This window comes from Laetiporus sulphureus (genome assembly GCF_001632365.1).
Source record: "Laetiporus sulphureus 93-53 unplaced genomic scaffold LAESUscaffold_10, whole genome shotgun sequence".
NCBI classification, from domain to species: Eukaryota; Fungi; Basidiomycota; class Agaricomycetes; order Polyporales; family Laetiporaceae; genus Laetiporus; species Laetiporus sulphureus.
This window is the reverse complement of record NW_024468519.1, coordinates 752,672-775,666: the sequence shown is the minus strand read 5'-3', so window position 1 is coordinate 775,666 and position 22,995 is coordinate 752,672. Positions and strand designations below refer to the sequence as shown.

Genomic DNA, 22,995 nt, shown 5'->3' with positions numbered 1-22,995 from the left:
CATACGTGGCGGCGGCCGCCCCTTCTCGTCCAGCTCCTCCCGTGATGACTCCGAACCTGCCCGCTACCCCGAAGGCTCCTAAGCCCAAGCAGGTTGCGGAGCCCTTGCGGTACGTGGTTCGATTTACTGGCTCCGCGCCGGTCCACTTGCTTCAGACTCCCCCTGCCCAACTGGTCAGTGATGTGAACGCAGCACTGGCTGCGATTTCAACTGCTGGAGGAATGGCTGCGCTTGCGGTCTATCCGAGCTCCTCTGGCAACATCGTCCTGGCCTTCCCTCCTGCCACCTCCTACCGCCACGTTGACGAACATCTCCTGACCCTCCGTGTTGCCCTCAAGCTCGACCCGGATCACCATGTCTCCAGGGACGTCAAGTGGTCTCGGATTCTCATCGGCAATGTCAGCACCCGAGCAGCCCCTGGCGGCGCTGTCCACTCGACGTCGACTCTGTCGACCGAGCTCGTGAAGAACCCCGCGCTTGCGTGCCTCCGCATCACCCAACCTCCGCGCTGGGCACGTCGACCTAAGCAGATCGACGGTGCTCGCTCGTCCGTCGTCCTCGGCTTCGAAGACCCGGATGGCTCCATCCTCACTGCCCTCCTTCAGACCCCCCTCTTCACTTTCGGTACTCCCGTCACCACGTCGCGCTGGCGTGATAAGCCACGCCTCTGACAGTGTACGAGATGCTGGGGTTATGGCCACCTCGCTGCAGAATGCACGAAGCTGCCCCGGTGCCGTGTCTGTGCTGGCCGCCATCTCGAATCGGTGCACCGCGCTCGGTGCGCCATGTGCGCGAAGGAGAATCGTGCCACCTCCGAATCCTGTGCTCATGCGCGTTGCGTCAACTGCCGTGGTCTCCACCACGCCGACTCCGACCAGTGCCCCAAACGCACCTCTTTCCGGAGCGCTGGCCCCGCTCCGACCTCCTCTCTCGAGCGCCCCACGCTGCCCTCTACTGGCGACTTGGATGTTGCTATGTAGGGGCGAGTGCGACTTCAATTTCCACCACGTTCCTTTCTTTCCATTTCTAGCGCCCCCCGTCTGCTCCCCTCCGTCACCACAAGGCATGCCCGCACCGAATACGGGATCCACATGCCGGCGTAGCAATACTTAAATGCAGGGGATCAGTTTTTATCCAGCCTGCTGCGTGGTAGGGTTCGCCGCGCGTCACCCATTCATTCTGTCGATTCCCTCATTCTTTCCCTCCGCCCCGACATCTCTTTGGCTGCCAACTCACTCCGCCCTTTGGCCCGCCGTCGTGCAATTCACTAACCCTGGTCCAGCCGGCTCCCCCTCAATGTTCAACTGGTCACCATGCCCCGCACGCCACTTTGCCTCTGCGGTGAACGAGGACTGTTTGGTGGGAGTATCTTGGGGGTTCGATTCCCCTTAAACAGTGTTTCTAACGAGTCAACGGACTGACCGCGGCGTGGTTTTCGAGTTTGGTTAGGCATATGCATTTTGTTAGGTTATCGGCGCTTGCGTGGTCCATGACACAGCTTACCGGGCTTCGTTGTTATGAACGCAACGCTACATCTCAGCCGTGCCGTACAATGGCGTACTCGACTCTACTACTGTACCTGTTATGAACGCAACGCTACGTCTAACCGATAAAATCAGTCCAATGTCCGATAAACGAAAGGGAAAACGTGTCCGAGACTCACCTCAGCCGTGCCGTACAATGGCGTACTCGACTGAGGTGTCTACTACGAGAAACGCGTCATTATGTAGGTGCGCGCCAACCACGTGACCGCGCTGTCAAACCCGTCAATCCATTCCTCCCCATTCGCTCCTGAGCGGTCTCGTTCCAACATTCGTGCCCTTCTACTATACGCCTGCTCTGTTGCGTCCGTGGGGACCTGGTGTCCGTACGTTAAGCTTCTTCACCCCCAGATGCGTCTGGTCCTCCGTTGTTCCAAGACATGTATTTACACACCTCCGACCGCCCCTTCGGGGCGGGATATAAATTGTATATAAAAAAAAAAATAAAAAAAAAAAGACTTGTCTTCATCCATCACTCATCTTCTTGTATCACGCTGCCACAACCACAACTCAAATGTGGCCGGCGATTTCTGTTTTGATGCGGAATTCGAAGCCCCTCAAACTGTATCGTTTGATCAAGTTACTATGAATGTATACAGTTTTCACAGCCATTCCCCGATCTCGCCGCCCCGAAGTGACGCAGTGATAGCTGATAGATTCTGATCAGATCATAAAACAGAATAAAGCGCTATGCTCAGGTTGTGGGTGCCCATGATTCCTCCCTCTCAACTTCTCAACATCTAACCAATATGGTGAACCTTACACCATTCCAAGGGGGCAAGATTGTGCGCTTCGACGTGATAAACCTGGTTTTCATCTGGGTGTCGACCTTGCTCTATGGTGCGTTTCTCTTGTGCTAGCTGACGATAGGCGTGCTTACGTTCCACCAGGGTTGAAGTATGTGTTTATGGTCCGAGGGTGACGGCGACATGACTGATATTGTGTTCCGAAGTATCGTGTTCTTCGCAGTCAGCCTCTATATCCTTGCGTCCAAGTCATCGAATGGCGGGAAGCCATAGTGAGTGCTGGACCTAGTCTACGCTCTACGAGTGTCACTCAAACCCAAAACTAGTGTTCTTCTCTTATCAAGCACCTTTATCTTTGTCCTCGCGACGATACACATAGGAATGAGCCTGGCTCAGTTGTTGCAGGCTTTCACAGATGAATCCGTCACCTCTGCGCCGGATGGCTCCATCATTTACTGGTTTGACATCATTCTCCCTGTCGCACAGGCCAAATTCTATATTCAAGTCTTTGCGGTACGTTGGTTCTACTGGTTCTACTGGACTTCGGTGCACTAACGAACCGTACAGGACTCGGTCCAAAACTGGGTGCTCATATGGAGGTTCTACGTTGTATGGGGTCGTAATTGGAAAATGCTTGTAATTCCGGTAGGTCCATCAATATGCGCATTTGTAAGGTCATGGCTAACGAGGCACAGTCCATTATCGAGCTCGTTCATCTCAGTGAGATTCTGAACCTGTCTTGATTGGTTTTTGGCGTCTGATCAAGCCTCCGTAGTCTTGGGGATCGTCGACACTTCGCGAACAGACAGAGGTCACGACAGCACCCCTCTCGATATTCTCCAATTTTCGTGCTGCACGGCAGTCAATATCATATGCACGCTCGGCATCGTCGTCCGACTCTGGAACGCCTCACGGTCATCTCCACTGGGTGGAGTCTGGATCAGTTCACGGAAGGGCGAGGACTACTACCTTCACACGATCTTCATCGTTCTCGAGTCCGGCGCGCTCTTCACCATCTTCAGCATGTTTACCCTCGTCATCTACTGCATACAGACGCCAACATCGGACGCAATCATAGAGGGCGCTTTCGACGTCAATGTGCAGGTCGCCCTTCTCGCGCCGTTGCTCATTCTTTTGCGGGCGCATTTCGGCGTTTCGCATGGACTGTGGAAGTCGCAGGGAAAGGCTAAGCACGGCCCTTCATCGAACCGCATGGATGGACGCACGGTGCAACTGGAATCATTCGGCAGAACAAGCCGCGACCAGGCCAATTCTGTCTATTGCGTACGCCCGACTACGAGCAGCATAACGGACGTAGCAGACGAAGTCAAGTACAACTCGGGTGCCGTAGGTTCTGATCATGCTTTGTATCTCGGACAGGGGACGCATCCTCCCAACGTAGAAAGCGGCTCCGCTGTTTAATCTACTCACTTGTCTCGTCAACCTTCACTTTATTTGGTCATGGATGTAGGTCACCAATGTATTTCGAGAACGCTATGTCAAACATTGTCCGCACCGAATGGCTCTCCTATGCTGGACTTGAGGCTACAAAACAAGTCGGCGTCCCGCACGTCTGCATCCATTCCTTCGACGATGGGCATGACACCGCACCCCGCTCAGCCGCAGGATACGTCAAGGGCCTCCTCGCATTCACTGAGAAGGAGAAATACGGCCAGATCGCGACCGTCGTGGGCCGTTAGTACGAAACAGACCGCGACAGGCGTTGAGAGCGCATCAAGATCGCCGTGGATGGCCTCGCGAAGGGCGTGGGCGAGAAGGGCGAAGACACCATGAAAGTGATCGAAGAACGATAAAAGAAGGATGAGACGGACGAATGTTTGAAGCTTATCGTCGCGAATGGCGATGAGGGCCGTATCAAGGATGGCGACACGCTCTTCTTCAACTACCGCTCTGACCAGATGTGGGAGATTGTCGTCGTGCTTGGCCTCCCTGACAAGCCTATGGAGGTCGATGTACCGAAAGACCTGGCATGTAGGTGTTCTCGCCTATGATTGGTGACTCTTGTTTTGGAGCCTGCTTTCTAGCACATCAGCACCATGCCACAATACAACGCCGAGTTCCCCTTTCCGGTTGCTTTTGCGCCGCAACCGACAACAAATGTCCTCGCCGAATGGCTCGCGAAGCAGGGTGTGAAGCAGGCACACATAGTCGGTATGCACATTGTGTATTATCGTGCTCACGCATCCCCGACCATGCCTAGAAACCGAGAAATACGCACACGTTCTTCTCCAATGGCGATGTTGAGACACAACATGTTAACGAGAAGTGGCATATGATTCTCTCACCTAAGGCCGCGCCGTACGACAAAACGAGCGTCAAGGCTATCGTGGACAAGGTTGCGGAGGTCATACGCAAGGGCGACAAGGAGTTCGTGAGATGCAACTTTGCGCCACAGGATATGGTGGGCCACCCGGGCGTATACGAGGCAGCCGTGGAGGCCATCTCAGCAACGGACAGGCCGTCGAGATAGTGTTACCAGGCCTGTGAGGAGGCGGGTTACACCCTGCTCATCACGGCGGATTATGGGATCGCGGAGCAGATGATCATTCCCGAGACGGGCGCGCCGCACACGCACGCACGATGAACCCGGTGCCGTCTATCATGGTGGGCGACCCAAAAGAAATTCTACTTCACTGTCGACAAGAAAGACAGTGAGGAGGAGAAAGGAGCACTGCCCGATGTGACGTCCGCCGTCCTTGACATTATGGTGGGTGCATATATGATCAGGGTGTCTTCGCTACGCCGCTCTCACAACATTTTGTATGACTCAGGGATTGCCTCAACCTGAAGGTGAGTGGCTGAATATATGCGAGTGTAGATTGTGAGACTGACTTTGGTTGCAGAGATGCCCGGTCGCTCGCTGCTCGCGCATGATGAGGAGAAGAAGGAATGAAATTAGAAGGACTCTAGAACGTGTACTGGACGTTTAACTACTAACACTGCGAATAGACGAAATGATAATTCTCGATTTGCTGGGCTTGCATGGGGGCCGGATGGCTTGAAAAATCTGTTAACAGCCTCGGACACTGCTGAGGTATACGGACTTGAGGATGATATTCTGTTATGTTGGCCAGCTTGCCTTCCCTTTTAAATCATCTGCGACATCGCTCAATGTACGCAGATAAAGTTCTGCCTTCATGCTTGCGGCTGCTGCCGAGCTGTGCCTGGATTTATGAAGCTCGGAAACGACCGATGGCATCCAGCCAACGTGTTTCGTCTCCGAGACTCCGACGCTTTAACTCCAATGGGCTGCACACCTGCTTCGCTGTATAAATGCGTAGGACGTGCAACGGATTGACTGCTACTACCAGTTCATGACTTTTGTCTACGTCTCGGACGACATTCAGCATTGCGGGGGCGGGATGCAGCTTTGGGCCTGGCGAATCTCCGCCTCGTTGTGTATGCTATAATGAACTTTGTATGCTTCGTTCCAGCGTAGCATCTCGTCAATCGCGGTCGGAAAATTATGTCAAGGAGCAAACGCGGGTTACAGTCAGAGCCGGCACTATTCAAAACGATCGCATAGCTTGTACGATGACTATTGTACCTGCGTCAACTCGTAGGCCTCACAGTCCCCACTGATATTCTGCTCATCCTCAGCGTTATCCTCGACATCCTCAAAAACAAGAGACATGTGCTGGAGCTCGGCGCCAAAGTTGCCAACCAGGCGAGAGGGGATGTCCGGCGTGTTCAGGGCACTGTGAGAAATCGTATTCAAGTCCACGCTGCCGAGGGACACCTGGCGTAGGTTGAGGATGAACCGCGACACCAGGATTGATGAGATTCTGATTGATTCGGTGAGCATGAGCTGAGCTGAATTGGGTATGATCGGTCGCTTACGGTGGAAGGAAAATTGAGACGTAGTTTCCGCCATTCTGCTTACGCTATCTTAGAGCGGCCATGCATCTGTACGGGTAAACTTGCCTGTGAATTCTCGTAGCGGAGTGCGATCACGATCTCGAGGATGTTGAGAAGCAAAAGGGCCCTATCGAACGGTGAAAGAACAGAGTCATGACAAGCCACTGTGACAGAGCCCGACGTACATGAAGTACAGCGTACCTTGAATGGGCTGTTTGTAAGGCATCGCATGTATAAGATCCACACATACTCACCGTCTCTCATCAGCACCGTCGCAATCGATCCTCTGAACCGTAAATTGCGCACTTCTATGGCGAGTCTGGCTGTTTTGAACCAAGTAACAAGGAGCACAATCAGGTCGGATACAGCCGGGCAGATGCGATCGAAGATGATGACTGCAGGAATCACGCGTGTCAGAGCAATAGCCCATCGGTCTTCTACAAACTCACGTCTATGCAAAGGAGGATCAGTCCTAGGAGTACCGACGTCGCAGAGGCGGACGGGGCACTTACTTCTTCTCTGTCGCGATAGACCCGCGGAGGGTATCATCACAAACTGGATAGCTGACTACGTAAGTGACGAAATCGTATGACTCTCTTGCATATGTAAACTGCCCAGAGGTGCTCAACAGATATATGATGGCGGCGAACATATATACTCACGAGGTTGACGCCGACTGGCGCTAGCCCCAGTAGCAAGACCAGCAACGCAGGGACGATCTGGCGTCCACTAATAGCAAATGCGCGGAACGCGGAAAAGCCTAACAATCTATCGATCAGTCTCTTCATGACATCGAGGTCAAAGAATCTCTGACCTGCTATCGCAGCCTCAAGAACAGCATACGTCACGTCTGGCAACACGAGCACAGCCTCACAGCTGCGACAGCTATTAACTGCGCTAAACATACGGTGCGATCGTCGTTGCTCACCTCTGTGTGCGCGTAGATCGTGAGTGCTCGATTCATTCGCAGCACGACACGACATGACTTACCAGTGGAGTATGCCACCAGATGGGATCCAGTGCGAAACTTATGCCTTGTACCATGAGCAGATAACGGTTGAGGGCAAAGATGACCGTGACGGTGGTCAACCTGCCTCCCCAGATGACGTGAACCTCTTCAGGAAAAGTCACAATGTGCTCATAGAAGATGAGCGCTGAACATGTCCAGTCTGTGAGTCGAGTTTGATCGCTTATAGTGGTCCGACCCGGGGCGTACCAGTAGTTGCGAGATAGCAGTAGGCATAAGTGTATCTGTGACAGCGATCGCAGACTCGTCAGGTGAATGCACCGGAAAGTATCGTCGTCCTCACACTTGCTGTAAGAGGACCACTTCTTCCTGAGCCAATATGCTCGCAGCTGTTGCATTCGACATTGTAGAGGTGTCAATGTCGGTGACAATGGTCAGTGCAAAAGAAAACAGTTTTCGGAGGGGCTTTAAGGATGCCCATCGGTGCGCGACTCATCTTTATACAATGTCTGGTTGACCGGACATGAAACACAAAGAGTAAAGTTCAGATGGGGGCTTACGGATAGCACAGGTATTGAAGATTGCCCAAAAGGCCATCTGTCAAACAGAACCACCAAATGTGATCCGTGTGGTTCATCATGCACGCGTGAGTACATCCCTTCGCTTCTAGTCACAGAGAGAAGCTAAGGAAGAAGAAGTCGTGAGAGCAGTGCGATAGCAATCCAAGTGCTCGCCATGGCACCCCAAATCGTGGTGCTGTGCACTTTGTACTCTTAATGACCGCGTCGGCTTTCGATGTGACCCCATCGACAGGCAGCTCATGCTCGACTTGCATATGCCAGGCCTGTCCGACCACTAGATCGCTCTTCGCCTGTACTTAGATTGAGGCGTGCCATCACTCTCGAACTTGCGAGCCTTCTGCCATTGACCTAAACGATGGCGCCGTCCTGGAGCTTTCTAACCCGCCACTCCAGTCCTGCTTGACATCCGCGGGCACTCTCGCATCCAAGCGTGAGAACCCCATTGCGGGCTCTGACCACCGTGCGCAGCTTAACATCAACTACCTGCTTCCCAAGTGCTCGAGCACGGTGATTTCGGGTGAGCTGAAGCGGTATAAGTATGGAAGAGCACCGAGATCATGATGCCGAAGCGCGGAGGTGGATGCGAGGCACTCAGGAGCGGCGAACCGATGGCTGGGGCGTTGCTCCGGAGCCCAACATGAAACGTGACGCTATCGTGACTGGGGACATGACGAACATGGATACGATCTTGGAGGAGCATAGCGTGCGCACGCTGCATGCTCACGGCATTGCCATGGGTCTCGGTGACGGGCTTATGGGCGACTCAGAGGTCGGGTATGTGCAATTTTATGCTTTCATGATGGCGCGTTGAATGAGCGAATGCTCAGGCACTTGGAAATCGGCGCTGGGCGGGTCGTCTGGCAAGATATCGTGAGGATCGATGTGTCGATCAACAAGCGCCAGTGCCACAAGAACGAGGTCATTGTCGGGAGCTGCAAGCATGCAAAGGAAGGGAACCCCCGTCTACACCTACTGGGTCTCGTACGTGTCGCGTGAATTTGTATTTCTGCCAGGGCGGCTGACCGCGCCGTACTCTGATGTATGCGGTACTCTGATACGATAGGTCTCGGACGGTGGCATGCACTCGTAAATAAACTATTTATACGCCATGCTCGTCACGCCCATCGCCCCCGCTCGGCCACAGGATACGTCAAGGGCCTCCTCGCATTCACTGGGAAGGAGAAGTACGGCCAGATCGTGACCGTCATGGGCCACTACTACGCAATGAACCGCGACAGGCGTTGCGAGCGCATCAAAATCGCCTTGGATGGCCTCGTGAAGGACGTGTGCGAGAAATGCGAAGACGTCATGAAAGCGATTGAGGAATAGTACGAAAAGGACAAGACAGATGAATTCTTGAAGTGTATCATCGTGAACGGTGATGAGGGCTGCATCAAGGATGGCGAGACGCTCTTCTTCAACTACCGCTCTGACCGGATGCGGCAGATTGCCACCGTGCTTGGTTTCCGTGTCAAGTCCATGAAGGTCGATGTGGTGACAGTAAGTGTACTCGCATAGGATTGATGACTCTCATTTTGGTGACTGCTTTCGAGCACGTCAACACCATGCCACAATAAACGCCGAGTTCCCCTTCCCGGTTGCTTTTCCGCCGCAACCGATGACGAATATCCTCGCCGAGTAGGGCATGAAGTAGGCATACATAGCCGGTATGTGCATTGTGTGTGATCGTGCTAGCACTTCTCCGACTATGCTCAGAACCCGAGAAATACGCACACGTCACGTTTTTCTTCAACGGCGGTGTTGTGAAACAGCATCTTAACGAGGAGCGGCATAAGATCCTCTCGCTTAGGGACGCGACGTACGACAAGGACCCCAAGATGAGCATCCAGGCCGTCGCGAACAAGGTCATGGAGGTCATACGCAAGAGTGACAAGGAGTTCGTGATGCACAACTTTGCGCCGCCGGATATGGCTGGCCACACGGGCGTACCCGAGGCAGCCGTGGAGGCCACCTCCGCAACAAACAAGGCCGCCGTAACAGTGTACCCGGCCTGTGAGGAGGCGGGTTACATTTTGCTCATCACGGCGGACCATGGGAACGCGGAGCAGATGATCGACCTCGAGACGGGTGCGCCGCACACAGCACACATGACGAACCCGGTGCCGTTTATCATGAAGGGCGACCAGAAGGAATTCTACTTCACTACCGACAAGAAGGACAGTGAGGAGAAGAACGGCGCGCTGTGCGACGTGACACCCACCGTGCTTGACATTGTGGTGGGTGCATATATGACTAGGATGTCTTCGTTGCTCTCACAATGTTTGTATGAAGTGTCTGACTATATGCAAGTGTAGATTGTGAGACTCACTATTAGGTTGCAGAGATGACCGGTCACTCGTTGCTCATGCATGATGAGGAGAAGAAGGAAGAAGATTTGCTGGGGTTGCATGCGGGCCGGATGGCTTGAGAAATCTGTTAACAGCCTCGGACACTGAGGATGTTATTCTGTTATGTTGGTCGGTTTGCATTCCCTCTTAAATCGTCTGCGGCATCGCTCTATTGTATGTGCTTTCATGCTCGCGGCTGGAGCTGTGCCTGGATTTATGAAACTCGGCAAGGACCGATGGCATTTCCAACCACCGACGTGTAAGCTCCAGGTGTCTCCAGTGTTTGTGAGACTGCGATGCTTTTACTGCAATGGTCTTAACACCTGCTATGCTGTAAAACTGCATAGGGACGTGCAACGGATCGACTGCTGCTACCACTTTATGACTTTTGTCTACGTCTTCGACAGCACTGGCATTCACCGCTTGCGGCGGCCGGATGCAGCTTTTGGCCTGGCAAATCTCTCCCTTGCTCTCTGTGCTATATGCACGTGTGCTTCATACCAGCTTAGCATAATGTTTTGCTCGGATATCGCGACTGGGAAATTATGTCAAGGTGCAAATGCGGGTTACAGTCAGAGCCGGCATGATTCAAAACGATCGCATAGCTTGTACGATGACCTACTGCACCTGCGCCAACTCGAAGGCCTCACAGTCCCCACTGATATTCTGCTCGTCCTCAGTGTCATCTTCGACATTCTCAAAAACAAGAGACGTGTGCTGGACCTCGGCGCCAAAGTTGCCAACCAGACGAGAGCGAAAGTCCAGGGTATTCCGGGAGCTGGGAGAAGTCGTATTCAAGTCCATGCTGCCGAGCGACACCTGGCGTAGGTTGAGGATGAAGCGTGATATCAGGATTGATGAGATTCTGATTGACTCTGTAAGCATGGGTTGATGTGGTTTGGGTATGAATGGTCGCATACGGTGGCAGGAAAACTGTGACGTAGGCTGCAGGATTCTGCTTGCATTTCAATTTATAAAGTGGCCATTCAGTTTTTTTGGGTAGACTTGCCTGTGAATTTTCGTAGAATATTTTGATCACGATGTCGAGGACGTTGAGAAGCAAAAGGGCCCTGATGAACGGTGGAAAACAGAGTTATGACAAGGCACTGTGACAGAGCCCGACGTACATGAAGTAGAGCGTGCCTTGAATGGGCTGCTTGTAAGGCATCGCGTGCACTTAAGAGCTACACATACTCACCGTCTCTCATCAGCACCGTCGCGATCGATCCTCTTAACCGTAGATTTCGCACTTCTATAGCGAGTCTGGCTGTTGTGAGCCAAGTGACAAGGACAACGATCAGGTCAGATACAGCCGGGCAAATGCGCGCGATGACGGTGACTGCGGGGACCGTGCGTGTTAGAGCAACAAGTCATCAGTCTTCTTCAAACTTACGTCTAAAGAAAGGAGGATCAGTCGTAGGAGTATCGGCATCGGAGAAGTGGACGCGCCACTTACCTATGCTCTGTCGCGACGGCCTCGCGGAGGTTAATGTCACAAATTGGATAGCTGCCTACGTAAGTGATGAATGCGTATGACGCTGTCACCTCTGTAAACTGCCCAGAGGTGCTTAATTAACATATGATGGCGGAGAACGCATGTACTCACGACGTTGACGCCGGCTGGCACTAGCCCCAGTAGCAAGACTAGCAATGCAGGGATGATCTGGTGTCCGCTAATAGCATATGTGCGGAATGCGGAGAAGCCTGACAATTTATTAATCAATGTCTTCATGAAATTTGAGGTCAAACGATCTCTGACCTGCTGTCACAGCCTCAAGAACAATAGTCGTCGCATCGAACAATAAGTACGCGGCCTCACAGCTGCGACAACCTATTAATTGCGCTGAACATACGATGCGATCGTCGTTACTCACCTCTGTGTGTGCGTAGATCATAAATACTCGATTCACTTGCGGCACGACACGACATGACTTACCAGTGGAGTATTCAACCAGAAGACATTTACTGCATTACTAACACCTAGTACCAGAAGCAGATAACGGTTGAGGGAAAAGACGATCGTGACAGTGGTCAACCTGGCCCGCCGGATGACGTGAACCTCTTCGGAAAAAGTCGCAATGTACTCAAAGAAGATGAGGGCTGAACATGTCCAGTCTTTAAGTCGAGTTCAATCGCTTAGAATGGTCCGACCGAGGCGTACCAGTAGTTGCAAGATAGCAGTAGTTATAAATGTATCTGTGACAGTGATCGCAGACTTGTCGGTTGAACGCCTCGGAAAGTATCGTCGTGCTCACTCTGCCTGTAATAAGTCCACTTCTTCCTGAGCCAATATGCTTGCAGCCGACACGTTCGACATTGTAGAGGTGTCAATGTCGGTGACAATGGTCAGTGCAAAAGAAAACAGTTTTCGGAGGGGCTTTAAGGATGCCCATCGGTGCGCGACTCATCTTTATACAATGTCTGGTTGACCGGACATGAAACACAAAGAGTAAAGTTCAGATGGGGGCTTACGGATAGCACAGGTATTGGACATTGCCGAAAAGACCATCTGTGCCTCCTTCAAACAGAACAGCTGTATCAGATATGATACCTCTGGTTCATCATGCGCGCGGGAGTACATTTGGGAATCCCTCGCTTTCATTCGCAGATAGAAGCTAAGGAAGAAGAAGTCGTGAGAACAGTGTGAGAGCAACCCAGGAGCTCGCCGTGGCATCCAAAATCGCGGTGCTATGGAAAGTTGTGCTCTTGATGACGTGCCGACTTCCCGTACAACACAGGTTTCGGCGAACAGACAATTCATGCTCAATTGCATATGCATCGTTATACGTTGCCTGATTGACCGGACATGAATGCAGAGGGTAAGGTTCAGACGAAGGCTTACGGATAGTATAGGTATTAGATATTGCCGAAAAGACCATCTGTCTCGCCTTCAAACAGAACAGCCGTATCAGATATGATACATCTGGTTCATCCTGCGTGCGTGAGTACATTTCCCTCGCTTTCAGTCATGGAGAGAAGCTAAGGAAGAAGTCGTGAGAGCAGCGCGGTAGCAATTCAGCAGCTCGCCGTGGCATCCAACGCCGCTAAAACCACGCTACTGTAGAATTTTGTGTTTATAGTGATCGCGGACCCACTTTCCATGATATTTGCCCAGATCTTTCTTCTCAACCATCAGTTCTAGCCATGTCGTTCGGGGCCTGTCTGATAGATGCAACACAAAGTGAGTATCCACATTTTTCTACATCTTGGAATTGGTGACTTCTACGATCTCGTTCCTAATTTTGTAATCGTTTCATCATAGAACAGGAGTCAGAAACCCGATGAACGAAATATCGTGATGAGTGGTTCGGGCACAGAAGATGGAAGCAAGATCCCCTTCGCCTTGCATATGCCAGGCCTGTCGCTCTTCACCTGTACTTACAATGAGGGGCACCATCACTCTCGAACTTGCAGGCCTTCTGCTTCAGATCTAAAGGATGGCCCCCGTCCTGAAGCTTCCTAACCCGCCGCTCCAATCTCGCTCGACATCGCGGGCACTCTCAAATCCAAGCGTGAGAGCCGGATGGGTGGGCCGAAGCGGAGCAAGGTTTGGAAGAGCACTGAGATCATGATGCCGAAGCGGGGTTACTGAGGCAGACGTGAGGCATTCAGAAGCGACGAAGCGATGGCTGGGGCACTGCCCTGGAGACCAACACGATGCGTGACGCTATCATGGCAGGGGCCACGACGAACATGGATACGATCTCGAAGGAGCATAGTGTGTGCACACTGCATGCCCACGGCATCGCCATGGGTCTCGGTAGCGGGTTATGGGCAACTCAGAGGTCGGGTATGTGCACTCTCGTGCCTTCATGACGGCGCATTGAATGAGCGAATGCTCAGGCACATGAACATCCGCGCTGGGCAAGTCTTCTGGCAAGATATCGTGAGGATCGATGTGTGGATCAAGAAGTGCCAGTTCCACAAGAACGAGGCCATTGTGGGTAGCTGCAAGCCTGCAACGAAAGGGAACGGCTGTCTGCACCTACGGGGTCTCTAGTACGTGTCGCATGGATTTTCGTTTCTGCTAGGGCGGCTGACTGTGCAATGCTCTGATGTATGTGGTGCTCTGATACAATAGGTCTCGGACGGTGGCGTGAACTCGCACATTAACCACCTGTACGCGCTACTCCAGGTCGCGAAAGAGGTCGTCATGCCCCACGTTTACATCCACTTCTTCGGCGATGGGAGTATCACCGCGCCCCGCTCGGCTGCAGGATATGTCAAAGGTCCCCCGCGATCACTGAGAAGAAGAAGTATGGCCAGATCAGGACCATCGTGGGCCGCTGCTACGCAATGGACCGCGACAAGTGTTGCGAGCATCGCCGTGGATGTCCTCATGAAAGGTGTGGGCGAGAAGGGCAAAACGTCATGAAAGCGATTATGGAACGATACAAGAAGGATGAGACGGACGAATTCTTGGAGCCTATCGTTGTGAACCGTGATAAGGCCCTCGTCAAGGATGGCGACACAGTCTTCTTCTTCAACTGCCGCTCTGACCGGATCCGGGGGATTGTCACCGTGCTTGGCCTTCCCGATAAACCCACGGAGGTCGATGTGCCGAAAGGCCTGGTATGTAGATGTTCTCGCATATGAGTGACGACTCTCATTCTGGTGGCTGCTTTCTAGCGTATCAGCACTATGTCACAAATACCACGCCGAGTTCCCTTTCCCGGTTGCTTTTCCTCCGCAACCGATGACGAATGTCCTCGCTGAATGGCTCGTCGAGTAGGGCATGAAGTAGGTACACATAGCCGGTATGTGCACTGTGTGTTATTGTGCTAGCACATCTCTGACTATGCCTAGAAACCGAGGTATATGCATATGTTCTTCTTCAACGGCAGTGTTGAGAAACAGTATCTTAATGAGAGGCATATAATCCCTTCGCCCAAGTCGCAACGCACGACAAGGACCGCAAAATGAGCGTCCAGGCCGTCGCCAACAACGTTGCGGAGGTCATGCGCAAGGGCGACATGTGAGTTCGTGATGTGCAACTATGCATCGCCGGATATGGCTGGCTACGCGGGCATGTACGAGGTAGCCGTGGAGGCCATCTCCACGACGGACAAGGTGGTCGCGACGGTGCACAAAGCCTGTGAGGAGGCGAGCTATATCTTACTCATCACGGCAGACCATGGGAACACGGAGCAGATGATCCACCCCGAAATGGGTGCGCCGCACACGGCATACGGTATACACGACGAACCTGGTGCCGTTCATCATGATCGGCGACTCGAGAAATTCCATTACACTGTCGACAAGAAGGACGGCGAGGAGAAGGAAGGTGCGCTGTGCTACGTGGCGGCCCGGTGGTTGACATTACGGTGGGTGCAAATATGACTAGGATGTCTTCGCTCTTTCACAACGTTTTGTATGACTCAGGGATTGCCTAAGCCCGAAGGCGAGTGCCTGAAAATATGCGAGTGTAGATTGTGAGCCTGACTTCGATTGCAGAGATGACCGGTCGCTCGTTGCTCGCGCATCATGAGGGGAAAAGGAATAAAATTAGTAGGAGTCTGTAGAACGCATACTTGACATACCTTGGACGAGGGGATTTGAACTACTAACTCTGTTAATAGACAAAGTGATAATGTTCATTATGCTGGGCCTGTTTGCGGGCCGGATGGCTCGAGAAATCTGTTAGCACTCTGCCAAAGGTATACAGACTTGTAGAGGTTTTTGTTACGTTGGTCGGCTTGCCTTCCCTCAATGGCAGAGTTTCATGCTCGCGGCTGCTGCCGAGCTGTGCTTGAATCTCTCAAACTCCGCAGTGACTGATGGCATCTCCAGCCACCGGTGCGTCTCCACTGTTTTGTGAGACTCTGACGCTTTACATGCAATGGTCCAAACATCTGCTATGCTGTAAAACTCATTTGGGACGTGCAACGGATTGACTGCTGTTACCAGTTCACGACTTTTGTCTATGTCTCGGACGACACTCAGCATTGCGGCGGCGGGATGCAGCTTTTGGCCTAACGAACCTCCGCCTTGCTGTGTATGCTATAATGAACCTTGTATGCTTCGTTCCAGCGTAGCATCTCGTCAATCGCGACCAGAAAATCATGTCAAGGAGTAAACGTGGGTTACAGTCAGAGCCGGCACTATTCAAAACGATCGCATAGCTTGTACGATGACTACTGCACCTGCGCCAACTCGTAGGCCTCACAATCCACACTGATATCCTGCTCGTCCTCAGCCTCATCCTCGACATTTTCAAAAACAAGAGACGTGTGCTGGAGCTCCGCGCCAAAGTTGCCAACCAGGCGAGAGGGAATGTCCGGCGTGTTCTGAGTGCTGTGATTCAAGCTCACGCTGTCGAGGGATACCTGGCGTAGGTTGAGGATGAAGCGTGATATCAGGATTGATGAGATTCTGATTGACTCGGTAAGCGTGGAGTGAGCTGCATTGGGTATGATCGGTCGCTTACGGTAGCAGGAAAATCGCGACGTAGTTTCCGAAATTCTGCTTACACGTTACCTTAGAGCGGCTATGCAGTTGTGAGTAGACCTGCCTGTGCATTCCCATAGCGGAGTACGATCACGATCTCGAGGATATTGAGAAGCAAGAGGGCCCTGATGAACAGTGGAAGACAGAGTTATGACAAGGCACTGTGACAGAGCCTGACGTACATGAAGTAGAGCGTGCCTTGAATTGGCTGCTTGTGAGGCATTGCATGTACAAGAGCCATATATACCCACCGTCTCTCATCAGCACCGTTGCGATCGATCCTCTAAACCGTAACTTCCGCACTTCCATGGCGAGTCGGAATGTCTTGAACCAAGTGACAAGGAGCACGATCAGGTCGGATACAGCCGGGCAGATGCGCGCGATGAGGACAACTACAGGAATCGTGCGCGTCAGAGCAACAACTCATCGGTCTTCTTCAAACTCACGTCTAAGCAAAGAAGGGTCAGTCCTAGGAGTGCCGACGTCGGAGAGGTGGACGTGGCACATACCTGTTCTGTACCGCGATGGACGCGCGTGTGTTATTGTTACAAACTGGATAGCTGCCTACGTAAGTGACGAACTCGTATGACGTTCTTGCATCTATAAACTGCCCAGAGGTGCTCAACAGACATATGATCACGGAGAATATATGACATATTCACGACGTTGGTGCTGACTGGCGCTAGCCCCAGTAGCAAGACTAGCAATGCAGGGATGATCTGGCGTCCTGTAATAGCGTATGTGCGGAACGCGGAAACGCCTAACGATTTATCAATCGTTGTCTTTCTGAAATTTGAGGTCAAACAATCTCTGACTCGCTGTCACAGCCTCAAGAACAATACTCGTCACGTTGGCGAAAAGAATTTCAGCTTCACAGCTGCGATAATGTATTAACTGCGCAGAACATACAGCGTGGTCGTCGACACTCACCTCTGTGTGCACGTAGATCGTGAGTGCTCGATTCACTTGCAGCACGACATGACATGACCTACCAGTGGAGTATGCCACCAGATGACATTCAGTGCGTTACTAACGCCTTGTACGATGAGCAGATAACGGTTGAGGGCAAAGACGATCGTGACGGTGGTCAACCTGGCTCCCCAGATGACGTGAACCTCTTCAGGAAAAGTCACAATGTACTCATAGAAGGTGAGGGCTGAACATGTGCAGTCTGTAAGTCAAGTTCGATCGCTTAGAATGGTCCGACCCGGAGACGTACCAGCAGCTGCGAGATAGCAGTAGTTGCTGACGTATCTGTGACAGTGATCGCAGACTCGTCAGTTGAATGCCTCGGAAGGTATCGTCGTCCTCACACTTCCTGTAAGAGACCCACTTCTTCCTGAGCCAATATGCTTGCAGCTGATGCGTTCGACATTGTAGAGGTATCAACGTCGGTGACAACGGTCCATGCAAAACAGAGCAGTTCTCGGAGGGACTTTGAGGATGCCCATCGGTGCGCGACTCATCGTTGAATACTGCTTGATTAACCGGACATGAACGCAGAGGGTAAGGTTTGATCAGATGGGGGCTTACGGACAGCACAGGTATTGGAAATTGCAGAAAAGACCATCTGTCAAACAGAATGGGCATATTAGATATGACACGTCTGGTTGATCATGATCATGCACGCGTGAGTGCGTATTGGAATCCCTCGCTTCTATTCGCAGGTAGAAGCCAAGGAAGAAAAGGTCGTGAGAGCAGTGCGACATCAATTTAGGAGCTCGCTGTGGCATCCAAAATCGCGATGCTAAAGAAAATTGTGCTCTTCATGACCGTGTCCGCTTCCCGTATAACACAGGTGTCCGGCGAGCAGGCAATTTATGCTCAACTTGCACATGCCATCCTGTCCTATCACTCAATCGCTCTTCGCCTGTACTTGTAATGAAAAGCGCCGTCACCCTCGAGGTTATGGGCCTTCCGCCATCGACCGAAAGGATGGCCCCGTCCTGGAGCTTCCTAGCACGCTGCTCCGATCTCTGAACAGCCACGGGCACTCGATCATCCAAGCACTGGCAGGAGAACCCCATTGCGGGCTCTGACCTCCGTGCGCCTGGACGCAGAGGGTAAGGTTCAGATGGGGGCTCACGGAAGAAAGATGAATATTGGAGATTGCTGGAAAAAAAACATCTGTCTCGCCTTCAAACAGAACAACCATATCCGATATGATACATCTGATTCTGTTAATTGCAGTACGTTTGCCGAAAACGATGAGATCTAATTTCCCGGTCTCAAGTTGCGAGTCGCAAGTCGCAAGTTTTTCTCCGGCTCAAGCCCAGTCAGAATCCTGTATGGGCACAATGGGGGGAAACGGGTTACAGCGAGGCGTCCGGAGCGGCAGATCGGGGCACAGCGGGGCAACGCAATTCAGGAATGTCGGTAATTGTCTTGGCATCGCGCGCATCGTCGGTGCACGACGTCGGCGCATAGATCACATGAACATGTTGAGCAGCGTCTGCACGCGTTGACGTGACGACGTCATAGGCTCAATGAGAACGACACCTGTACAACGGTTGACACTGGAATGGAACTCTTATCGAACATGACACTTGACGTGAATTGAGTTTTCACTGATCCTCCTGGGCAACCGTACTGAAGGGCCACAGCCCACAATTGGGCCCCCAACACTGTCCAGAGCACCTCGCGCGCTGTGATGGAGGTAAGCGGCCAAACCGATGCCGTTTTCGTGCGCCAGCCTGTACCTACTTGACCAGATGCTACTCAATGTCTTGAATCCAAAGGTACACATAGTTTCGCTCTCCTCGGGAGCCATCACATGGCAGAATGTGAGCAGATTTTGTTCTGGAATGACTTTACTCACGCTCGTACGTTTACAAGATCTCATGCAACATACCCGTCTGAACCGCTCAGTAACAATGCTGCGTGTATGCTTCTGCTGACGGCGGTGGAAATTCCGAGGACCCCTCACGCGAAGTACTCGGAGCGCCGTTCCATTGGCTCCCCTGCACTCAAAAATTGCTACTCGCATGATCTGCCCACATATTGCATATTACGGGAGATGCGGTGACACTGCAGGAACGCCCACCCACTGCAAGCCCTGCGCATCACGGTATAGCCGCGCAATCATGGCTGTCGCGCGATTGGAAGCTCTTGTGGATGTCGCAAATTCATCCCGAGTCAGCCGCGAGCTTGTGCTAGAATACATCACTGGAAGGGACATCCTTGGTGTCCCCGCGTGCAATTCCAGTCCTTGGCGGCTCGTGCTCACAGAGCGCACCAACGGCAGCCATGAAGCCGCCGCTGCCGTTACCATCGTGGTGAGGACTTCCTATCAATGTCGCCACCAAGAATCTTGAGGACAAGGTGGCTGCCGCTGGTATGACTAACTCTCCGCGGATGGCCAGAAGGGTATATCTTTAATCTCCGGCTTTGAACATTATACATATCGACACTGATGACATTGAATTGACAGGGGGACATGTATCGAACTCTGTAGGAACAATAGGGACGGGCTGTGCCTTAACGGCAGCCGCTGTCCGAATGATCATTCTCTTATCGAGACGGTGCACATAAAGCGCGTCGCTGATGCACATCATAGGGATGCCATCGTCTACGATTCAATGAGATATATCAATCACGACTCCTGGAAGACCGTCTCGAAGGTTAGAGTTCATCAGGACAACACAGGCCCTTTCAGCGCTCCCGCGATGCGATGCTATCGGTCCCTTATTTGCTGCGGACTGGAGCCTGGGCAGGGCATTGCAGAAGATTGAGTCGAAGATGGTGAGGCATGATGCCCCTGCTTTGAGAAGCATCGTATGTTTTCGGCGCCCGGAGGATGTCGTCTCATACTCACCTTCCTACCCAGCCTCCTCAAGTGCCAGCGAAAGTCCGCCGCCATATTCTGCTGTTCGCGCTAGTACGCCCTCAGCAATGTTCTCCCTTTGATGATGCATTACATTATTTCTGAGCCACGTAAATTTAAATACGGGACGCCCATGCACTTCTTGCATCTGATAGACATCAACGTCTCTGCAGTCGCTCCTAATATCGACCAGCCCAGCATATCAGCCATGCGCCCTCCTGACCCAGAAACAGCGACTCGGACGATCTGCAAGACCATCGCAAATGGGATGTGCGAGCACGACGCAGGATCGTACGCTTATCGGCAACTGCAGAGCTGCCGATTCAGCCATAGGATCATTGAACCCCCACAGCTCCAGCGAGTATGACCCTGCAGGGCTCCTTCCTGAGCGAGCATCGCACTGAGCTCAGCTGGGCCATCAAGAGGGCAGCGGATTTCGGTAATAGCGCCTCAGATAATGCATTGGTTTCAAAGGCAGAGCCTTGCTAGGCAGCGATCGCTACACTGGATTTTCTTTTAGCATGAATAAACGGCGCATATATGCAGCCGAGACTCACAATTCGAAGTTGGATGACATCGAGCACGCGCCAATTGATACAGACGAGCTTTATGATTTGCCGTCGTCATTGCCGTTCACTCCATCTGTCCCTTCCACACGATCTGCTGCTTCCTCCTCCTTCTCACCGACCCACTCCTTCCATTCTTCCAAAGTATCCCGCAGCTCCTTTCCCATCGGAATCTCCTTGTCTTTCATCACAACGCCATACACACCCTCCACCAGAGCCCGCCTCAAGAACGGCACGAACACCTCCACATAGACCATCCCTGCTGCCCTCACCACTTCCAAATCCTTCCTTTCCTCTTCCTCACCGCCCTTTGGATGTTGTTCTGCCGCCGACAGCTTGTCTCGTGCAAGCGCAAGCACCTTTGTGAGCCCTTCCGCGAGAGAGCGCTCTAGCGTCCCCAAAAGGTCGTCAAGCAGTTCTACGGGAGCGAGCATACGGAGACCGTTGAGAGCTGTAAGGAATGCGTTTGTATAGATTGCTAGAGGAGGATATGAGACAAGTATGGGCGGAGGAACATTTGGTGGGCCAGACGTGATCGTATTCAATTGCGCCTTCGTGGGAAGCGGGGGAGAGGCAAGTGAGGTCGAGGCTACGAGAATCTGAGAAGACGTTGTTAAGTTGGCTTTAAACCCATTCGTGCCGCTCTCTGTGCACGATCTCAACCTCTCAGACCAGCCTTTGGTGGCCTCCTCAAATTCCTTTTTGACACCACTCCGCACCGCGTCAACGAAGATCGGCGCGAGCAGCGCCCTGAAATCCATCCCCACACGTGCGAAAGAGTTGGCACAGTAAGTCAACTGTGTAAGCAGCGATGTGAGTAAGGACGGATCAGGGATATACGGAAGTGTGTCTCGGAGAAGAGACAGCAAGTTCTGCAACCGGAGCGTCGTAAACGTCGTCAAGAGCATGCGCAATCGTGACTGGACGTCTGGCGATATTGAGGGTGCCCGATCCAGGAAGATGGTTGTGTACTGTGTGATGACATCGTACACGCCCTCTCGCCACAGGTCCACGTACTTCTTCAGGTACCTCGCATATGCCTCCATCTCGCGATCCCTGTCGCCTTCAATCGCCTTCTTCTCGATGTCGATGGTCTTGAAGAGGCTCTCAAGGTATGTGCCGCGGCCGGTTAGGAACGCAAGCGCGAGTTCAGGTTCTGTGAGCACGCCCATCTTGCGGAGGAAGCCAGCCGCGCGGAAGAGCGCGGGGAGCTTGGCCTGCTCGCTGAGCATGCGCAGGAGCTGGCCGAGCATCGCCTGCACACGCGCGTCACATTCGGCCTTGACGGACTGCACGAGCGGGTTGGAGGGAAAGCGCTGGGAGAGGGAATTGGAGTGGTTTGCAAGGAGGAGGGCATCGGTATAGTTGTGGTTCCTGACACAGGAATCGAGCAGGAGGGGAAGGGACAGCACGTCATAGAGCTTGTCATGGTGCTCGAGGACGAGTGCGGCTTTGCGACGCTCCTTCTGAATTTCGCGCGTGTCTTCGGCAAAGGAACGCGCAGAATTCTCGAGGGCTGGAAGGGACGAGATGAGAGCATCCAAGGACGAGGATAGCGATGACAGAGAGGACGTAAACGTGGAGGTCGTTGCATGAATCAATAGAAAGGTCGGATATGACGTGTAGCAGAGCGTGGTAAGGGCGTTCGTGAGCTGTGCCGACGATGATGACAATTCGGTCGGCTGAGCTTCCAATTCGGCGAGAGGAAGAGAGGTGAGTTCCGCGAGGTAGCTCGCTGCATCACGCGATGCCAAGGTCGAGGATGAAGATGCATCGGTAGAAGACGAGGCTAGCAGTTCAGAAAGAGTGGGTATATCAGCGAGACTGGTAGCTGCAGGTGGCAAGCTCGACGACTGTACGTCCGCCATGATAAAGTGATCTGACGAAGAGTCGAAGCACCGCGGTCAATGCTCTGCTATATTCTCGAGCAGAGACCGGCTATAATGTTTGCAAGTCTTGGGTATTCAGTTGACTTCGAGGTGGCAGACTTGAGTTCGGTCGTCCTTAGAGGTCTTCATGCTCATGAGGGACGAGCGTGTACTAGCGCCAGACAGCACGGGCGCCTTCTCGAGTTCCCGCTCACCTCTTGTTCGTCCC

General features: G+C 52.7%; 12 protein-coding genes across 12 annotated transcripts; 7 read left to right on the top strand and 5 right to left on the bottom strand.

The window, feature by feature from the left end:
• Positions 1–988: 988 nt before the first annotated feature.
• LAESUDRAFT_57287 (uncharacterized protein) lies at positions 989–1,513 on the top strand. The gene has a single exon (XM_040903004.1). It carries the CDS (start codon positions 1,114–1,116, stop codon positions 1,390–1,392), a length of 279 nt encoding a protein of 92 aa, XP_040766572.1. The 5' UTR covers positions 989–1,113; the 3' UTR covers positions 1,393–1,513.
• Positions 1,514–2,041: 528 nt separating this feature from the next.
• On the top strand, positions 2,042–3,903 carry LAESUDRAFT_811401 (uncharacterized protein). Its single transcript, XM_040914308.1, has 9 exons — positions 2,042–2,132; positions 2,209–2,242; positions 2,316–2,381; positions 2,432–2,438; positions 2,494–2,559; positions 2,614–2,800; positions 2,855–2,932; positions 2,983–3,007; positions 3,063–3,903. The coding sequence occupies exons 1-9, from the start codon at positions 2,127–2,129 to the stop codon at positions 3,707–3,709; spliced, it is 1,116 nt and encodes a 371-aa protein (XP_040766571.1). The 5' UTR covers positions 2,042–2,126; the 3' UTR covers positions 3,710–3,903.
• LAESUDRAFT_757528 (BPG-independent) lies at positions 3,784–5,201 on the top strand (the record flags this gene model as incomplete). The annotated part of the gene is made up of 8 exons (XM_040912322.1): positions 3,784–3,975; positions 4,027–4,083; positions 4,132–4,260; positions 4,333–4,455; positions 4,509–4,709; positions 4,953–5,015; positions 5,080–5,098; positions 5,152–5,201. 8 exons carry the CDS (start codon positions 3,784–3,786, stop codon positions 5,199–5,201), a joined length of 834 nt encoding a protein of 277 aa, XP_040766570.1.
• Positions 5,202–5,752: 551 nt separating this feature from the next.
• LAESUDRAFT_57102 (uncharacterized protein) lies at positions 5,753–6,728 on the bottom strand. Its single transcript, XM_040902999.1, has 5 exons — positions 6,675–6,728; positions 6,368–6,561; positions 6,233–6,293; positions 6,149–6,183; positions 5,753–6,093 (listed from the first exon to the last, which is right to left on the bottom strand). Exons 2-5 carry the CDS (start codon positions 6,412–6,414, stop codon positions 5,847–5,849), a joined length of 390 nt encoding a protein of 129 aa, XP_040766569.1. The 5' UTR covers positions 6,415–6,561; positions 6,675–6,728; the 3' UTR covers positions 5,753–5,846.
• On the bottom strand, positions 6,419–7,324 carry LAESUDRAFT_602900 (uncharacterized protein; the record flags this gene model as incomplete). The annotated part of the gene is made up of 2 exons (XM_040903083.1): positions 6,419–6,561; positions 7,153–7,324. Coding segments are annotated over 2 exons (315 nt in total), but the record flags the coding sequence as incomplete, so codon positions are not given.
• Positions 7,325–8,252: 928 nt separating this feature from the next.
• Positions 8,253–10,142, top strand: LAESUDRAFT_757526 (uncharacterized protein; the record flags this gene model as incomplete). Its single annotated transcript, XM_040912321.1, has 8 exons — positions 8,253–8,488; positions 8,542–8,695; positions 8,778–8,787; positions 8,859–8,998; positions 9,044–9,214; positions 9,369–9,381; positions 9,431–9,951; positions 10,050–10,142. 8 exons carry the CDS (start codon positions 8,253–8,255, stop codon positions 10,140–10,142), a joined length of 1,338 nt encoding a protein of 445 aa, XP_040766567.1.
• Positions 10,143–10,680: 538 nt separating this feature from the next.
• On the bottom strand, positions 10,681–11,230 carry LAESUDRAFT_757525 (uncharacterized protein; the record flags this gene model as incomplete). The annotated part of the gene is made up of 3 exons (XM_040912320.1): positions 10,681–10,927; positions 10,983–11,132; positions 11,190–11,230. The coding sequence occupies 3 exons, from the start codon at positions 11,228–11,230 to the stop codon at positions 10,681–10,683; spliced, it is 438 nt and encodes a 145-aa protein (XP_040766566.1).
• Positions 11,231–13,832: 2,602 nt separating this feature from the next.
• LAESUDRAFT_757524 (BPG-independent) lies at positions 13,833–14,762 on the top strand (the record flags this gene model as incomplete). Its single annotated transcript, XM_040912319.1, has 5 exons — positions 13,833–13,852; positions 13,906–14,002; positions 14,144–14,410; positions 14,464–14,634; positions 14,700–14,762. The coding sequence occupies 5 exons, from the start codon at positions 13,833–13,835 to the stop codon at positions 14,760–14,762; spliced, it is 618 nt and encodes a 205-aa protein (XP_040766565.1).
• A 420-nt stretch (positions 14,763–15,182) lies between these two features.
• On the top strand, positions 15,183–15,538 carry LAESUDRAFT_723772 (uncharacterized protein). The gene has a single exon (XM_040908476.1). It carries the CDS (start codon positions 15,229–15,231, stop codon positions 15,400–15,402), a length of 174 nt encoding a protein of 57 aa, XP_040766564.1. The 5' UTR covers positions 15,183–15,228; the 3' UTR covers positions 15,403–15,538.
• Positions 15,539–16,758: 1,220 nt separating this feature from the next.
• LAESUDRAFT_603530 (uncharacterized protein) lies at positions 16,759–17,669 on the bottom strand (the record flags this gene model as incomplete). The annotated part of the gene is made up of 2 exons (XM_040903093.1): positions 16,759–16,901; positions 17,498–17,669. Coding segments are annotated over 2 exons (315 nt in total), but the record flags the coding sequence as incomplete, so codon positions are not given.
• A 1,923-nt stretch (positions 17,670–19,592) lies between these two features.
• LAESUDRAFT_757521 (uncharacterized protein) lies at positions 19,593–20,736 on the top strand (the record flags this gene model as incomplete). Its single annotated transcript, XM_040912318.1, has 5 exons — positions 19,593–19,784; positions 20,155–20,283; positions 20,336–20,386; positions 20,439–20,623; positions 20,685–20,736. 5 exons carry the CDS (start codon positions 19,593–19,595, stop codon positions 20,734–20,736), a joined length of 609 nt encoding a protein of 202 aa, XP_040766562.1.
• A 56-nt stretch (positions 20,737–20,792) lies between these two features.
• On the bottom strand, positions 20,793–22,962 carry LAESUDRAFT_56942 (Dor1-domain-containing protein). Its single transcript, XM_040902995.1, has 2 exons — positions 20,890–22,962; positions 20,793–20,836 (listed from the first exon to the last, which is right to left on the bottom strand). Exon 1 carries the CDS (start codon positions 22,764–22,766, stop codon positions 20,940–20,942), a length of 1,827 nt encoding a protein of 608 aa, XP_040766561.1. The 5' UTR covers positions 22,767–22,962; the 3' UTR covers positions 20,793–20,836; positions 20,890–20,939.
• Positions 22,963–22,995: the final 33 nt, after the last annotated feature.

Bases quoted from the DNA above. Each gene is read 5' to 3' on its own strand.
- LAESUDRAFT_57287 (XM_040903004.1), top strand. From the start codon at position 1,114: ATGCAGGGGATCAGTTTTTATCCAGCCTGCTGCGTGGTAGGGTTCGCC.
- LAESUDRAFT_811401 (XM_040914308.1), top strand. The intron at 2,243-2,315 runs GTGGGTGCCCAT...CACCATTCCAAG, and splicing joins TAAAGCGCTATGCTCAGGTT to GGGGCAAGATTGTGCGCTTC. The intron at 3,008-3,062 runs GTGAGATTCTGA...AAGCCTCCGTAG, and splicing joins TATCGAGCTCGTTCATCTCA to TCTTGGGGATCGTCGACACT.
- LAESUDRAFT_57102 (XM_040902999.1), bottom strand. From the start codon at position 6,414: ATGTGTGGATCTTATACATGCGATGCCTTACAAACAGCCCATTCAAG. The intron at 6,184-6,232 runs GCAAGTTTACCC...TAGCGTAAGCAG, and splicing joins TCCGCTACGAGAATTCACAG to AATGGCGGAAACTACGTCTC. The intron at 6,094-6,148 runs GTAAGCGACCGA...CGAATCAATCAG, and splicing joins GTCTCAATTTTCCTTCCACC to AATCTCATCAATCCTGGTGT.
- LAESUDRAFT_723772 (XM_040908476.1), top strand. From the start codon at position 15,229: ATGGGTGCGCCGCACACGGCATACGGTATACACGACGAACCTGGTGCC.
- LAESUDRAFT_56942 (XM_040902995.1), bottom strand. From the start codon at position 22,766: ATGGCGGACGTACAGTCGTCGAGCTTGCCACCTGCAGCTACCAGTCTC.